The 17,731-nt window shown below is 35.6% G+C and overlaps 2 protein-coding genes across 2 annotated transcripts; one reads left to right on the top strand and one right to left on the bottom strand.

Annotated features, from left to right (window-relative positions):
• The first annotated feature begins 750 nt into the window (after positions 1-750).
• On the top strand, positions 751-2,322 carry LOC146162801 (uncharacterized). The gene is made up of 3 exons (XM_083383569.1): positions 751-883; positions 953-1,112; positions 1,604-2,322. The coding sequence occupies exons 1-3, from the start codon at positions 751-753 to the stop codon at positions 1,980-1,982; spliced, it is 672 nt and encodes a 223-aa protein (XP_083239695.1). The 3' UTR covers positions 1,983-2,322.
• A 9,127-nt stretch (positions 2,323-11,449) lies between these two features.
• Positions 11,450-16,509, bottom strand: LOC146162800 (uncharacterized). The gene is made up of 4 exons (XM_083384616.1): positions 15,703-16,509; positions 15,386-15,550; positions 12,595-12,636; positions 11,450-12,342 (listed from the first exon to the last, which is right to left on the bottom strand). The coding sequence occupies exons 1-4, from the start codon at positions 16,436-16,438 to the stop codon at positions 11,600-11,602; spliced, it is 1,686 nt and encodes a 561-aa protein (XP_083240742.1). The 5' UTR covers positions 16,439-16,509; the 3' UTR covers positions 11,450-11,599.
• Positions 16,510-17,731: the final 1,222 nt, after the last annotated feature.

Raw genomic sequence — 17,731 nt, 5'->3', positions numbered from 1 at the left:
AGTAAATGGCACATCTAAATTTTGAAACTATGGTTGAATTGTGTTAGGCTGAATCCCCACCGGTTAGACAAAAACGCTTTAAAGCAGTCTGATCGCGTCTAATCAAGTGGAACGCTATTTCTTTTGTTGTCGCGTCCCCACCGACCAGACTTGACGCAAATCTTACGCACAGCAGACAGACATGACTAAACGCGTTTTTAGCGAGATAGCGCGTGCACTACTTTTTTAGCGTGTCTGAAGATGCTTTTTGCTAGAAACCATGAGTTTTTTACGGTTTTTTGTAGGTTTTATGTTAGGAATGTTATTTTAAAAGGTTCAGCAGGTATTTTTTTGTAAATTAATATAAAAATATATTCCTGGAACAGTTGAAAAGCCTTTTCAAGTTTGTTTTAATTGGAGTTTTCCATAACTGTGCCTATACATGTAATTATCTTAGTATAACAAAAATTTAAGTTTACACTTAATACAATTTTAACTTTAAAAGTGCTAATCTATGGTCAAAAAATATTTTGGGCGCTGGTCTAGAATCCTACCACAATGCATATTATTTGGGTTAGGGTGGAAGTATTATTATTAAATAATGAATATATTAATACTTGACCTACCCCTCACCCAAACGCTAACTCACACCCTAACCCAAATATTGTGTGTTGATTTAATAATTGTAGTAGGATTCTAGACCAGTGCCAGATTTTGAACTGCTCATTAATGTTTTAGCAGTAGTGTAATATATACATTTTAATTTATAAAATGGATCCAGAAAAACTTATACAAGAAATATTTCAAAGGCCTTGGATGTATGATATTACACTAAAAACATATCATAACCGTGACATGCAGGAGCAAAGTTGGTCATCCATAGCTGAAGCTATGTCTACAGATGGTAAGTAGGACTGCAGTATTTTATTTATATATTTATCTACATTCTGTTGGCTGTGTTACTTTATTGCAGTTGGATCATGTAAAAAGGTTTGGACAGGCCTTCGCAATTCCTACTCCAGGCACCTGCGTGAGTCCAAAACTGCACCAAGTGGATCTGGCAGTAAGCGCAGGATTGCTTGGTACCTTGCTGAGCAAATGTCATTCCTAGCTCCCTTTATGAAACACAGAAGGTAATATACTGTTTTTGTTGTTGTTTTAAAATTTTTAGCACTAAGTAGTGGGTATACAATAGGGATGTCCCAAATTCCAACACCAATGCCAATATTTTGGACAAAATATGTTTTATACCACCCTGGTATAATTACAAAGCTAACATATAGTACCGCATATTGGTTCTATTCCGATATTATCAGACATCCCCAGTATACACACATATAAACCTTACACGAGGGGACAAATATTGCTTAATGTATATAACAAGATAGTATAATTTTTCAACTTTGTTGCCAGGTCACAAAATAAAAATAATAAATAGTTCTGGTAAAGATAAAAGCTTTATTTAGAACCATAGTTTTTATTAAAGTAGTTGTTATGGAGCTATTTTTCACCTAAACAATATCTGTGTTGCTTACAATGTTTGCTTTAAAAATAACAATAATTTACTAACTTAAATATATAACAACTAGTGGTTAATTTTCTTATATTGTATGTTACACTTCAGTATGTCTGGAAATATTTCCACAACTTCATCAAGTGATGATGTACAGGAAATAGAGGTCACTTTTGGGGACATAGAAGAAAGTTCGTCTGCTGAACATTTTGTTCTTGAACCTGATAATAATGCCCTAGCAACTGATGCTAATGCTAAAACATCTGGTGATCACCCACCTCGCAAAGAAAAACGAAGGCGGGAATCCACCAGTACTTCAAGTAAAGTTGATGAGGCAATGCTAAATTTTTTAAGTCAGAGGCCAAGGGAAGAAGACCCAGATAGACTATTTTTGCTAAGCATACTGCCAGAAATGAAGCAGTTAATAGGTTCCCAAAAAATTAATTTTAAAAAAGATATTCTTACTGTGGTGGAAAAATATGTGGATTAGTTGTTGTATTTAAGAATTGTGTTTTGGGTTTGTCGTACCATACGTCAAGATAATTTTTTGTTTTAGAGAATTCGTTTTTTAAAAATGGTTATTTGCATTTTAAAAAGAAATTATGTTTTTTATTTGGCAACCCTTAATTGTTCTTCCTTTTATTGTTGTGTCATTTTTTCACGCTATTTTTCAATTTCGAAGTTCTGCACCTGCCTTTCGTTTCACTGTTGCCTTTCTTGCCACTGCCTTATATTCTTATCACTGTTGTTCAAGTTTTAATTCGTTTTTCGTTATATGCTTTTTTTACTAAGGTACCTCATGTGTTAACCTACGATTGTTGTATGCAATACCACCCCTGTTTTATTTTCCAATTTAGTGAAGTAACAAATTTGTAACGGTTTTATTGTACCCAGTCATTATTTTATAAAATAAATTTACATGAGATTATTGTATTGCCATGGAAGTTCTCCGTTTGGTGAATGAAAATATTGCTTGAATAAGTCACGAATGCCCAATGCTTGCGATGCAGGTCTAGATCTGTTTACATGGACATAAGAATGCGTTGCAACTTGTTCCATATCACAGAAGGAGGGCTCAATGACGGCGCCTTCTTGTTTTCTAACATAATTGTGAAGTATACATGCTGCTTTAACAACTTTGTCGACTTGTTCTGGTTGCAGACATATAGGTTTTTCGAAAACCCGCCATTTAGCAGCCATTATTCCAAATGCACACTCAACACTTTTTCTTGCTCTAGATAAACGAGCGTTAAACACGCGTTTTTCGTTATCCAAAGCTCTTCTCGGGTAAGGCCGCATAAGATTTTGTAGCAGAGGGTATGCTTCGTCTCCGACCAACACATATGGAAAGTCATTTTCTGTTTCTCCTGGGAGTGGGCGATTTTCCGGAATGTCCAATGAATTTCCAATCATCCTTTGCCCAAACATAGAAGTGCGAAAAACCCCGCCATCACTATTTCTTCCGTAATCCCCTACTTCGATAGAAGAAAAACAACCATCAGCATCTGCAATTGCTTGCAATACAATTGAATTATAACTTTTATAATTGTAAAATTGCGATCCAGCTCGTACAGGACATTTGATGCGGACATGTTTGCCATCGATAGCACCAATGCAATTCGGGAAATTCCAAAGCTCCAAATATCGACGGGCATTCTCCAACCAGATTTCTTCGGTCACTTCTGGCATGTATAATGGCTGCAAAACGTTCCAAATTGCGTTGCATACCTCCGGAATAATACGGGCAATTGTAGAATGTCCAATGTGGAATTGATAATGAAGACTTTTGTAGCTGTCTCCAGTTGCCAAATATCTATAGCAGAGACATATTAAAAAAAAAATCTGCAATCATCATTTAACTACAGCCAAAAAAAGTCTTACCTCAAAGTTAGCATAACTCTTTCAGTTGGTGATATCGCCGCCCGATAGTTCGTATCTTTCTTTTCTATATCTAGTTTTACCAGCTTAACCAGTTCAAAAAACAATTTTGAAGACATCCTTGCGTAGTTTTGAAATTTATCCTCATGTTTCAATAAAGTGCGAAAAAGTGTATGGAAAGAACCCTCTGTATACCTTTTTTCACAAATAGGGTGAACCCAGTACTTGTTTGGTCGAGTAAACTGCTGGTTACGTTTCCAAATCCATATTACTGCCAAAATTTCCATTTCATTTGCCTCCGCCATGACCACAACTGAATTATATCGCCTATAGCTCTGACCAGTTCAAGTTTCGCGCGCTTTGTCGGTGGGGATTAGACACAGTCGCTTTCAGGCACGACGCGACAAGTCATTAGACAGACATGTTTCGTCGCGTCGTGTCTGAAGCCCGGTGGGGATCCAGCCTTAGGATTCCAAACGTCTGGATTATAATATTACCAATAGTGAGAACAATTAATCACAAAACACTTTGCTGACATAATAAAAAAATCAAAAACATGAAATAACTATCAGGTTATTTTAAATTTTCTGTTTAAGGCAACCAGTTGGGCATTTATTGTACCATGTAGAAGCACGTGTATCATTGCAATTAGTTTTTTTGGCTTTTCTTATTTCAATTTAGTTTCATAAGGTAAATGAAGTTAAAAGTTATGTTTGTAGTCATTAATCACATTTCCCAGTTAATGCAGCCTAAACAGATGAAAGTTGGATGGGGTTTTCCTTAGCTTGACAAACAAATGAGCCATTTTTATAAGGTATATATTCCCCTGTTCGACCCTATAGCCCTAGCAGTCACTTCCCTATTCTCTAATTTTTATATTATTTGCCAACAGCTCTCTCGATGTATCGCACACGCATTCAGATTCGGATTAAACTGCTGGATTTTCGTTTTACACCGCTGGATTTGTATTGTTCTTATTTTTTCAATACGTTGTTGTTGTTAACGTTACTTTCCTGTTTTAATGTGCAACGTGCATTGTTTTACACATAGTCTGTGAAATGCAAAACTTTTTAAATTTTGTCTTTTAGACTGTGTTAGTGTAATAGAGCAATTTAAGTAACACTATAAAATTTGTGTGTTTTGCAGGTCCACAGACCAATTTTCTCAGTTTTCTTGTCTTTTTTACAGTTCTTTGTTGTCAACATTTTTATACTTCCGTTTTTGTTTTACTTCAATACTATATTATTTCTATATCTTCCTGGATGGTAATTGTTTAGAAGATTTAGTAAGAATTTGCAAGTGTAAATAATTACAGTCAGATATGTCACAACAAGTATAAGTGTTTTAAAAGTTCAAAACAATCTTTATTATGTTTTTTTTTTGCGCATTATACCGTAGTTGCAAACGTAATTTGTAGGGCATGGAGTCCAAACTATTACGCAAACATAACAATGTGAACGTTTTCAATAACCTAGTTTTACAACGTAGTTTCCAACGTCGCATGAACTTTGTCCGGATCATTTTTACGTAAAAATAACGTCTGTGAACATCGTAATTTGCAACGTCTAATCTATGTTGTCTTGAATAGACACTTCTACGTAAAAACAACGTTCATGATAAACGTATAAATAACGTAGTTGCACAACGTCGCATCTAGGTCGTAAAGTGTCGACGCTTTTACGTGAAAATAACGTTCATGATAAACGTCTAAATAACGTAGTTGCACAACGTCGCATCTACATCGTTTGGTGTCGACGCTTTTACGTGAAAATAACGTTCATGATAAACGTATAAATAACGTCGCTGAACATCGTAATTTGCAACGTCTAATCTACGTCGTCTGGAGTAGGCACTTCTACGTAAAAATAACGTTTATGATAAACGTATAAATAACGTAGTTGCACAACGTCGCATCTAGGTCGTAAAGTGTCGACGCTTTTACGTAGAAATAACGTTGGTTGCAATGTCTTATCGACCAAACTTAAACCAAAATTCTACGTCGCTGCGACGTCAAATTGTTAGCTGGGTAATGGCTAACGCCCTGACTCTTCCTGGTGCAATTTCAGCAAAATTGATCTAGTTAAAAAAAACATTCCACGCTTATAAACACCTGAGTTTATTTGCGCACAAGTTCGACGAGAGCAGCAAGTTCATGGAGCTTATATATGGCTAACGCCCTGACTCTTCCTGATGCAATTTCAGCAAAATTGATCTAGTTAAAAAAACATTCCACGCTTATAAACACCTGAGTTTATTTGCGCACAAGTTCGACGAGAGCAGCAAGTTTATGGATCTTATATGTATTTGACGATGCTTTGTGACGTCATCTTTAAACGTTTTATGCCCCGACCAAACTAAAATCAATTGTCCGCCCCTAGCATGCAAGTAGCTCTTTATGTCCGCAAAGAATATTATGGCCCGCGATGCTGTTGTCAACCTTGGACCACCCTGGCTTAAAATAAGCAACATATAATAGGCCTACTGTAATTATTGTTTTAGGTTATTTGAAACTTTTGAAGCGAACAGGCGGCAAATTTGTAATAAATTAAAATCAGAGTTACCATAAAAAAAATCCTATAATGCGTGACGTTAATGTCCTACGCTAGTAAATGGAGTGACCCAGGTCATCCTACAGTAAGCGAAGTCTTGCAAATTACGATGTATATAAAAAATCTATCCAAGAGGTTGGGAAAATAGAGAAGCTATTTGAAAACGATCTGCGAAAAATATCGGATGTCAAAAGAAAGTAAAATAAAACACGTGCGAGCATCTGTTGGTCGATTTTCTGAGCTAACATTTATGCTGTATCTTGGAGTTAATAACATCCACCGAGCAAGTCTTTCGTATCGATCTTTATTGGCGATTTTAAAAGCAAAGCAAATCGCTGAACAGCCCTCGATATTAGATATTTACTCTACAAAAATTGAAAAAAAAAATCTTTTTGATAAACTTTTTTTGATAAAAGATTTTTGGAGAATTTTTTGCGGACTTAACTGGGATGCGGACTTAAACGGGTGCGGACTTAGGCGGGAGATTACAGTATTTAGAAAAAAAGACGCTGGTCTAGAATCCTAACACAGCGTTCAAACAGTTATTCAATTAACGCACAATACTTGGGTTAGGGCAGTGGTACTCAACCTTTTTGTTCTCGCGAACCCCTTTAAGTTTTCGATAACTTGCGCGACCCCCCAATTATAGTGTATGATAAATAAACCTGAGTAAATAAAAAACACATTTTAAAATTGGCAAATATCAAAAGGGAAAAAATCTAGTTTAGGATTGTATCAAAATTAGGCTAAAATGTGCTATGCACAACAAGCTAAAGTTACAGTTTGAGCCAGGGTTGCCAGAGATTGACATTTTAGGTCAAATAATATTTAGCATGAACCTAGTGTGAGACTAAAGGTAATCAATGGAGGTATCTGTTCTTGGTGAGCAGCTATAAATTCCTATAAATTCCCTACAAAATTACAAAACGGTTAGTCGTTAACAGCAGTGCAATAATAAAGCTGTCTGTATTCTATTTCTCTTCGCCAAAACGGCAAGACCAAAATTTTATTACCGGTATTCTGTGGATGTTTTGAAAAAGGCTATTTAAAATGTTGTGATACCGCTGAAAAGTAGAAATACTTTGCCTGTAACCTATTGTAAACCTAGCACAACTTTTATTGTTACTTGGCCTTAATTTCAATTTGGAACTAAAGCGCCCTATACTACAGTTGACGCTTTTGTACTGCAGAAAATTATTGCAGAAATACGCATCAAAATCACGCGAAGCGCGAACAATTTTTCAATTAACGTTGTTAAAGTTTGTATAAACAAAGTTTGTAGGCCTCGTGAGCCCATGGTTTTACTTCATCCCACAATGTTTGGTTTTACTTCATCCCACCGTCGGACACAGCAGATAAATTAGGACAATTTATTGTTTTTGGTTCAAATTTTGGGCCTTCTGGCAATCCTGGTTTGAGCGTCCATTCATTTTTATTAGACATCGTTTGACTGAAGCTAGGCTTGATTCCTTAATTGAAAAGTGTAATGGTGACGTGATAAACGCGACAGGTTCACTGCTGCAAAAGCTGCACAAAGACAAATGTTAGACCGGCGGTTATTTTGCTCCTTCTAAACTGCTAAACTGTTAGTTCCTATTGCCTAATTCTTATGATTATTTCCTTAATGAAATTGTTCATGGCGACCACCCGAGACAGCCCTTTGCGACCCCCTTCGCGACCCCCAGGTTGAGAACCACTGGGTTAGGGTGTCGGTTAGCATTTGAGTTGGTCAACTATTATTACATTTATTATTTATTAATAATACTTGGCCTACCCAAACGCTCTCCCGCGCCCTAACCCAAATACTGTCCGTTGTGGTGGGATTCTAGACCAGCACCAAAAAAAGTTACCCTCACACTAAGACTGGTCTAAATTTTATTAATATAAAAAAATTAGAAAAAATATTAATATTCGCTAAATATTACAAGATAAAAACATTTGCTGACTGTTTAACCAACAAATTGGGATAGGCCTTAATCTCACCTTTCCAACAATGCTACACATGATGCCAATGAATGGGGATAAGGGTTTGACTGCGGCCTAATGAGTGGATATCAGTGACTAATTAAATGCAAGGTAGTGGAATTACTACAATTGGTGTTCCAGACAATGTTTCATTAGTATCTGTCTCCAAACAAATTATTTCCTTATTAATTTCAGAAACATATTTTTTCACTTTTATGCCAAGAAACAGTATCATTATAAATAAAATTTGCATTAATATATATTTTTTTTTAATTAAACGGTAAAGTTTTTCAATAACATGAAAAAGAGAGATAAAACATGTTGTTATAAAATTCAATATTTTTTCAGGACTTGATAAAGTGCTCCCTATTATGTTAGGAGATGTAACACAAATCATTCTTCTAATAAAAAATTGAGTAAAATCAAGATTACCAACCAAGTTTCAACACTTTTTAAAAAAAGATATTTTTGTGCGAACTTGGCTTGTTCTGCCCGAGGTAGGTACTTTAATTATGGTGTTCTGGATTTCATTAAAATGTTTAAATTTGATTTGCTGTTGAATTCAGACGCAATGCACTTTTATTACTTTTTTTATTGAATGGAGTATTTTGATTAGGATTGAAATATATATATGTATATCAGAGTTTCCCAAACTTTTTTGGACCACGGACCACTATTTGTAAATCTTTGTTTTGGCGGACCGCAATACAAAGCAAAAAATAAATAAAATCAAATTTTATATGTTAACAAAACTGACAACATCATTGGGACGGATGGGATTGCTTCCCTCTGCTTAAATCATCAATTCATCATAAATTTGTAAGATTTACGATACTGGACAGCAAAAGCTTTTGAAATCAATAAGTTGTGAATAACTGCGGCAATTTAATTATCTTTGGAAGAGTACACATACTGTACAACATAGGTCGACAACCTTTTTCTAGTCGCGGGCTAAATCCAAACTGAAAAAGGTCTCTGCGGACCGCACAAAATATTCACTAACAATTATGTTAGAACAACTGTAAATCAGGGAGGCTTCGGATGTTTTCGCACTTAAAAACGGGTTTAGTTACTTTTAAGGAGGCAGCATCATAACGTAAACAAACCTGATGTATAAGGATCGTTAAGGCAAAGCGCGAACATTTTTCGCACTTACATAGTTAAAATAGTCAAAAAGTATGAGAAATAGAAAAAAATGGACTCATGTCTAGTTTGTCAAAGAGGCTGCGGGTCGGATAAATTACATTCGGGCTGTAGGTTGTCGACCCCTGCTGTACAACGTAGGCTATATGTGTAACTTTTTAATTTTATGTCATATCGCCACGGACCATATGTGCAGTCATCCAGTTTGGGAAAACCCTGATATATTTAATACATTTGCATAGCCTATAATTATATAGTTATCTTTCTTTCACATTTATTTTAGTGGCCGATATGTGTACATGCAATTTAATTCCTACAGTTTTTTGTATTATGCAAAAAATCTTATTTTTTAGCCTTTGACAGTTACAAGAGGCTACTTTTATTATCATACTTTTTTACCTGTTATTTTCAGATCAAGAAGTGTTCTATGTTTAACTAGCTCTCATGGAGTTTACTTTGTGTTTGGCTTGTGTTATCTAAATCATGGTTTGTCCTTCACTTTGCATTTGTACTTAAAGCAGTAAGGAGCTCTAGACTCATATGTTTAGTATTATTATTATTCTGTATATATACTTGTTTTTTCTTGCATTGTTGTTTTATATTCTATTTGATTAGGAATAAGATGCACATGTTACTGGTGTATAAATTAATGTGATTTTAACAGATAATGACTTCTGTGTGTTTGTGATTAAACTAGATTAACATCTGGATTTGTCAGTGCACATTGTTATATGTGAGGTAATGGCTTTAAAATGTTGTTTAAAGCAATATTTGACCAATGTAACAACTTTTCTCGACAAATACTAAAAATTATGATTAAGGTAATTGTCCTCATGGTTGTTTTAATTAAAATTTTGGTTTTAGTTGCTAGTATATAAAAAGGGTTTAATATTTCAATTCTCAAAGTGTGTGGATGGGTTGTTCACAATATTAATTGTGCTGTTTTCATTTAGATTAAATGAACAATTCTTAAATGTCAGGCTTTGGGTCAAATTCTAAAATGAGCATTTGCACCTATCCGCATGGTTGCGAAGTTGATTAAACCACAAAAAGTTTGACTTTAGCAGAAAAGGGTAAGTGTGATGCTAAATTTGTTAAATCTATCGAGTAGGAGTACAGCCTGTATTTAATTTTTTTTAACTACATAAGCTGGATATAAAGCAATCTCATTATATGGGTGTCTTATAACTCATGCGCCAACCTATCAATTTACTGTGTTCAGCTTTATCAGTTTCACATACTGAGCATTCGACAGTCAGACTCGGGTGGTCTTACGGAGTCTCTAGTCCAACTTCGAAGCCTTGTCAGGATACTTCTCTAGCTAGCTTATGTCTTGAAAGTAAATACAAGATTGTATATAAAACAATATTATTATTTGATTAAACTCAGTTTGTATACATTTAACCAATTGATTTGTTTTATTAAAGTGATTATTGGTGAGTGCTGTTTTTGTGAAGACAATGAAATACAGCGGAGTTCAACGTCATACAGATTTGCCGAACGATAACCAACCAAGTTACAACACTTTAAAAAAAAGATATTTCTGTGCGAACTTGGCTTGTTCTTCCGAGGTAGGGACTCTAATTATGTTGTTCTTGATTTCATTGAAATTTTTTATTTGATTTGCTGTTGTATATAGCTGTAATGCACTTCTAATACTTTTTTTATTGAATGGAGTATTTTAATTAGGATTGAAATATATATGTAATACATTTGTACAGCCTATATATAATTATCTGTGTTTAACATTCCTTTTAGTTGATGATACATACCTGTACATGCAATTTTCTAAATTCCTACAGTTTTTAGTATTATGCAAAAAATCTTACTTTTTAGCTTTTGACAGTTACAAGAGTCTACTTTTGTCATCATACTTTTCTGTCTGTTATTTAGAGTTTTTCATTTTGCTTTACTGTTGTATTCAGCTGTAATGCACTTTTAATACTTATGTTTAAAGTGTTGATAATGAAGTATTTTGTATTCAGATTGAAATATATCTAAGTATAAGTATATATCTTTATTAAGCGTTTATTTTAGTTGTCGATATGTGACAAATTTAATGCACTTCTAACATTTTTGTTTTAAGTGAATGGAGCATTTGTGATTCGAATTGAAATATTTTTATATATTTGCATAACCTATATATATAGTCGTCTTTATTAGGCATTATTTTTAGTTGCCGATTTTATACAATTTGATTTCCTACAGTTTATGTATTTTTTCAATTCTCATTTTTGTGCTTTTGACAATTACAAGAAGCTACTTTTGTTATCATACTTTTCTGTCTTTCATTTTTTAGATCAAGAGACACAAACAAGAAAAGTTGAACCTAGAAAATGTAAGTTTTTATCTTTAAACTGCTAAAAACTAAATATTCTGCCTTTTTTGATTTTCTAACCTGGAAAATATTTGCTTGCAAAAAATCAAATAAGTTTTCCCAAATATTTATTAATTTGTAAATAAACAATATTTATATTTTAAGATCACACATCGACAAATTTTAATCGACTATATTTACAAAATTGTCGCCAAATGTTTTTTTTGTTTTTATTCCTCGCTTCGACTCGATTGTTCACTTTCCAAGTTTTGCTTTGTTTATTCTCAAATAGTTTTCAGTTTTTTCAATATATTTCTTCTTTTCTTCTTCACTTGGATAATCCTCGGCTTTCTTGTAAGCTTCCAGAGCTCGTTCGTAATATTTCACCGCATCAGTGAACTGCGAGGTTCGCTCACACACAACACCGAGGTTGTGTAAACAATGAGCGTAAACTTGATGCTTGGAAGCTTCGACGCCGAAAGTTGTTTCCATTAAAGAAATTGCTTTTTTCAAACTTCGCTCCTGACTTTCTTTATTATCGATTAAATATTCGCTATATTCGATGTAATGCAAACACCGAACCAAGTTTAAAACCCGAAACTTCTCGTCGACGTTTTTGTTTTCATCGATCTGGAGTCGGATGTCGCGCATCAGTGGAAGCACGTGATCGCGCACAATGGGCTTCATTGTGACGTCACTTCCAATCATCTTTATGTTTGTCCACATCAACCCCCAAGCACAAAGCCGAACACCCTCAACTGCTTTCTCAGGATCCCGGTCATTTGCGAAGATAATTGAAGATATTTGAAAAACTAAAATGGATTCCAAATATTTCTTCTCTTCTTTCAGTTTAATTCCAAGTTGTCGAAAATCATACGCTGTCGTTTGACCTTGGGCGATTTGCTGAAGGTCACCCGCGACGCGATTTGCTCGAAGAAAGTTTTCCTTCTTCACAGAGGTCACGTATTGTCGGATGAGCGCAAGTGCAGTTTCCCTTTCTTGAATAAAATTAATGAAGGAAAATTCTGTGTTTGTTTATTGGGCTTTGAATAAAATGTTTAATACGAATTAGTTTATTTTCTTACATTAACAAACCTGTATTTAAACTTAGTTTTTACATTAGTAAACTATAGGGGTCTAGATAACATAACAATGAAAAAATGATTGAGTTCCAAATAAGAGTAAAATAAATTATTATTAAAAGCACTACAATTGTTTAACAAAATAACGAAAAAACACTTCAATCTTACTATTTGAATCAAAATAATCTTCAATCGAGTTTCTTGTTCCACCTGCAACGTAAAAATACAAAAAAGTTTATAATTTTATTTATCCAATATTACATAATGTCGACGAAAAAACAACTTCCTGAAATATAAGGTTTGTTGCTTGTAGGTACTTTAGTTAAGTGAAGATTGTCTCGCCAAAATAAAATTTATTTCTAATTTTAAAAGAATATATTTTTACACTAAATTAATTTAAGTTTTTTAAAAAATATTTAAAAAATACATTTGTAAAAAATGTAAGTATTCTATGATTGTGTCATCCTGTCGAGTAATTGAGTTTAAGAACTTAGTTTCGTTGCTAGGCAAATCAAACCTAAAATGCTGAAGGTAAATTAGGTTGGTAAAACTCTATTAAAAAATATATATAGACGAGACATTTTCTACTTTTGTATTTTTTGATCACGAACATGTGAGTCAAAGTAAAATTCTATATAAAATAAATAATGTGACATGACTTTGCAAGGCGACTGAAAGCTAGTCTAAATTAGCGTCAGGTGTTTGGTGGATTAAGTGTTAAACCCCTGGTATACAATTAATCATTATTTTTGTTTTCACGGCGCACTCATTCAGGAAAATATATTTTTTGTAAGGCGATGGTTTTTTCGTTAATCCGCCTGCAATGTTTAAATATATCCTTGTCCTACTATTATTTTTTGTAATTCAACCAACTAACTAAGGTGTTAATGAAATGCTTAATGCATTTAATGAGCTAGAGCAGGCTTTCTTAACCAGGGATGCGAGAACTGTTTCACGGGGGTGCGGGGATGTTGAATAAGACACAGAAAATGTATTATTGTAATTTATTTCCTTTCTGGGTTAAATGTAAAACTAATTCACATTTTGGTAAAACTAATTCACATTTTTTTGGGCGTTACTGTGCATCAGTTACTTGTATAAAACTAAAATTACAACGGTTTTGTTATTCCAGCAATTCTAGAAGTGGTGCGAGGATTGTTTGGTGATTTAAAAGGTGTGAAGGAAAATACACAATAAGACCTAAAAAACAACACTACCTAAATCAGAAAAATCTACAAAACCATGGTATTAAGACCAACGACATTACACAGCCAAATACGCACTAATATCCAGTGAAGCATAAGAACAAAATCGTCTAAATAGGCCATCGGAATAAGGCCTAAATTCATCGGAACAAGGCCTAAATTCATCGGAATAAGGACTAAATTGAACGGAAGAAGGCCTAAAAATCCCCGAACCTGTCAGTAGAAGGTGTGGGACGATCGGGGACTATCGGTCTGGCCCTTTTGGTGACTACGTTTGGACGCCCTAGTGACTAGTCTGACCGGCGCTGTCAGGGCACCGCTGTTTGGCACAAATTTGTGGTCCTGTTTGGATATATTGGTGGGTACGGTAAGGGGTGGGGTTAGAAAATGGGTTAGTGTTGAAATTATTAGGGGAGTTAGTAATGTACTTAGGGGTGGGGTTTGGGGTTAGTTAAAGTGTTGTTTAGGCCTCATTCTGACCTTTTAGGTCTTATTTCGAATTGTGTTTTATTCTGACGTTGGTGTTGTTCTTATTTCGGTCTTATGTCTGGAGTCCGTGTGCAGCAAGATAAAAGGGCGGAACCACTGAGCTAGAAAGATAAATTTGACAATTTTTTCGGTTGCTTACTGGTAATGTCATCTGACTGAGATTCACAAACTTGAAATTTGTAGTTAACGCTTAAGGTAGGCTTTTCCTTCGTTAGGCCGAGACAGTCTCGGTTTAAGGGCTTTGTCTTATGTAGCCTACCGGTAACGGATATTGTTTTAGTATGAGGACTGAGAAATGAAACTTTCAAAATTATTTGTTTAATAGTGTAATTCAGTTTGCTCACGTGTAAAGGTTTAGTTATTAAACTTAAGAGCGAAACTAAAACAGATCTTCAATACCACCTGTAACTTCCAGATACATCAGCCTGTCCAGTTCTTCCTTGTTTATAAATCTGTTTTCTATCAAAATTTAAGTCGTACATCCAACATAGCTCTTCCCTTGTTTCTGAAATATTCATGTGCTCTGGCCTCTTGATATACAAATGTAAGCTGCAAATATTCAATTTCGTGGATATTTCTTGTTTTTCTTGCTCGTGACTTGCTTTGCTTTAAATGGTGGTTTATTTCTCAGCAGCCAATTACAATGTTAAGTCAGACCCAAAATGTTTTCTTCACTTTACAACTCGATCGCTTGAAAAATTTACACCTACTTAGTAAGTTTATTAAAAACCTTTCTCATTTTTTAATTTCTGAATAATTATTTTCACTTTAAGTATTACGCCTAAAACTTCATTGGCTCACTGTATTCGACTTTTCTAATAAAAAAATATAATAAAAACTTACTGGCTTAGTTTGTATTAAATAATTGCCTGGTTATTGCTTTTATTTTACTAAATCTTTTCGGATTACAAAATAAAATACACACAACATAAGCAAAACATTCACACATTGTATTACTTCTAGCTGAAACCATTTCATAAGTTCACTGAATAAAGGTATTTTAAATAACAAATAATCATACGGAGTAGTTGTATGCTGTAGTAGACTACATCTGGATAGCATCTCTCTAATATAATACCGCAAATTTGAATTAGAAAAAACAGTGCTAATTAGAACAGCTCAGAAAAGAATATATGATTTGCCAGAAGAGTTATTTCATGACATATTTTCACGCCAACCGATTGAATAATGAAAATAAACAATAACTAACTAAAAAACTTATAAAAGTTTATATGGTAGTAAACCACGATTACTGATTGAAATACCTTGAGTCGATGAGGCGGCATCTCCCAGCTGTCGAAAGGATGTACTCGGAGTGTCAGTGCTTTCTGGGCCGACTGCTTGGTGTGAAGACGATGAACTCGCCGCCGGGGTTACAGGCAAACTTGTTGACAACGACAGAGAAGCAAGGTCACCAGTTAGGTAGGTTGCTGTACAAAGGAAAATTGTAGCAAACTTTGTATAAATACTTGCGCGTTCATGAAGTCGAAGCTTGCTGCAAATATTAAAATAATATGCAATGTACAAACATAAAGCTTCCTAAGCAACTATACATAGAAATAGCAAGCAAATACTTGAATACCTGGCAAAAACATTCCTGTGCGAGAGGAGAATTGACTCAGAGGCAGCCTTTCCCCCTCTTCGGATGCTGGTGCGTCGAGATCTAAAGCTTTGGAAGCCTCGATCGCTTGTTGGGCCGCCAGTGTCGGGTTGAACTTGGAGAAATGTTGTTGGAGTTCGTCTCTCACCGCCGCCATCTTGGGACGCTGCAAAGGATCCTGTTGCCAGCATTTCCTCATGGTCATTTGGAGCAGGTTGATGATATCTCTTTCTTCCGTGCTGAGAGAGCTTTTGTATTTCTCGATCTCAGCACAGTCGGGTCGTTGTCCTTTGGTGACTGCATCTTTGATTGCCAAATTATCGCTGAAGGTGGTGTAAGGCTGCTGTCCACTGATGAGTGCGTACAACAAGACGCCGTAGCTGAAGGTGTCCTGCTGTGGTTTAGGCTCCACGCCCGGGTTGGTCAAAACTTCGGGGGAGGCATAAGACATGGTGAGTTCCTTGCGATCCTGTGAAGCCTTGGGAGCTGAAGTCTGGGGGGCTACGATGGTCGTGGTGCGAGTAAATGAGGCCAGTTTGGCGGCGCCGAAGTCTGCCAGCTTGCATCTCATGTCGCTGTTGAGGAGAACGTTCTCTGGCTTCACATCGCCGTGAATTATGCGTTTTTCCGATGAAAACTCATGGGCGAATGCGAGGGCCGTGGCTGTTTCCAAAGCAATGCGAAGGCCCAGCAGTGGCTTCAGCACACGGTTAGGCATTTGGAAAATACCACCCAGGTCACCTCCCTCGTAATATTGGGTAATAATTCCAATATTGTTGGACCACTTCGTCCATCCGAACACGCGAGCGATATGTTCATGGTTGGCTCTCTGAATCATTCCCACTTCATCTTTCACCCTGTACATTAATTTTATCAACACCATTTAAATATCATAATCTAGTAAAGTTGATTAAATTGCTATTCTAGCTTAAGCCAATAGTTGATATTTAAACTGGGAATATAAATTCTTCCTGCACCTTGCAATAAGAGCATTTGTTTGAACTCGGCCAACAGTGAAACACTTGATGGCCACGTATCCAAGTTTAGAGTGCTGTCCCAAGATCACCAACGCTGAGCCCCCTTCACCGAGAACACACGTGTCTGGGTAGCACCAGATCTCATTCGCCTTGTATAACTGAAGTTGTTCCTTAAAAAATCGGCAATGTTTATAAACCAAAAGCTAATCCAAACGATTTTTTCCTGTTTACCGTCAGAATGGACTGTTTTGGCGCCAAGTGTGCTTAGAGATAAATGTGATGTTTAATTACATTTAAGGAGGCAGTAAATTGTTGACGCAAAGCGAAAAAAACCTGTTTGGTTTAAAATTCGAGTTCACACATCGTAATCCATACTTCCAATGAAAAGTGAAATGAAACTACTTTGAGGTAATAAAACTACTTTGAGGATAACATTTGAAGTTAATCTAGCTCAGTATTTGTTAACCTTTTTAAGTCAAGGCGCACCTGGTGAGCAGAGCGAGCGCGATTTTTTTTTTTTTTTTGGTCCACGTGTATTTCTTTTAAATTTCTTGCAAGTTTTTATCACATTGTTGAAAATCAAAAATATATGTCCAATATTTTAGAATACGTTTTCCGCGACGCACTTGGCAGCCTTCCACAGCGCAACGGTAAAGAAGACCTGGTCGCACAATGATAAAATTTTTTGCACTTACGTAGTTAAAATGGTCAAAATGTACGTGAAATCGACTCGTGTCTGATTTGACAGAGGGGCGGCGGGCCGGATGAATTACATCGGCGAGTCGGATCCGGCCCGCGGGCCGTAGGTTGCCGACCCCTGATCTAAGGTAAGGGTTTTAAATAAATAAACGCATTAACTGCCAACCGTAGTAGCACATTCTGTGTGTTGGTAACCAGTACCTAGGTGCATGAAGTAATGGCAGTTTGTACTTTTTTTTACAACATTTTTTAACTGTTTAACATTTCCAAAAGCTGTCATTTGAAGCAGTTGTGTAAACTGTGATACATGTCCAGGTTGTTGCAAAACCTAATTT

This window comes from Ascidiella aspersa, chromosome 3 (assembly GCF_963924565.1).
Source record: "Ascidiella aspersa chromosome 3, kaAscAspe10.2, whole genome shotgun sequence".
Taxonomy (NCBI): domain Eukaryota; kingdom Metazoa; phylum Chordata; class Ascidiacea; order Phlebobranchia; family Ascidiidae; genus Ascidiella; species Ascidiella aspersa.
This window is presented reverse-complemented; position numbering and strand designations above follow the sequence as displayed.

Bases quoted from the DNA above. Each gene is read 5' to 3' on its own strand.
- LOC146162801 (XM_083383569.1), top strand. From the start codon at position 751: ATGGATCCAGAAAAACTTATACAAGAAATATTTCAAAGGCCTTGGATG. The intron at 884-952 runs GTAAGTAGGACT...ACTTTATTGCAG, and splicing joins TGAAGCTATGTCTACAGATG to TTGGATCATGTAAAAAGGTT. The intron at 1,113-1,603 runs GTAATATACTGT...GTTACACTTCAG, and splicing joins CCCTTTATGAAACACAGAAG to TATGTCTGGAAATATTTCCA.
- LOC146162800 (XM_083384616.1), bottom strand. From the start codon at position 16,438: ATGCCTAACCGTGTGCTGAAGCCACTGCTGGGCCTTCGCATTGCTTTG. The intron at 12,637-15,385 runs GTATTTCAATCA...TTTACGTTGCAG, and splicing joins TGCCGCCTCATCGACTCAAG to GTGGAACAAGAAACTCGATT. The intron at 12,343-12,594 runs GTAAGATTGAAG...ATTTTATTCAAG, and splicing joins AGATTATTTTGATTCAAATA to AAAGGGAAACTGCACTTGCG.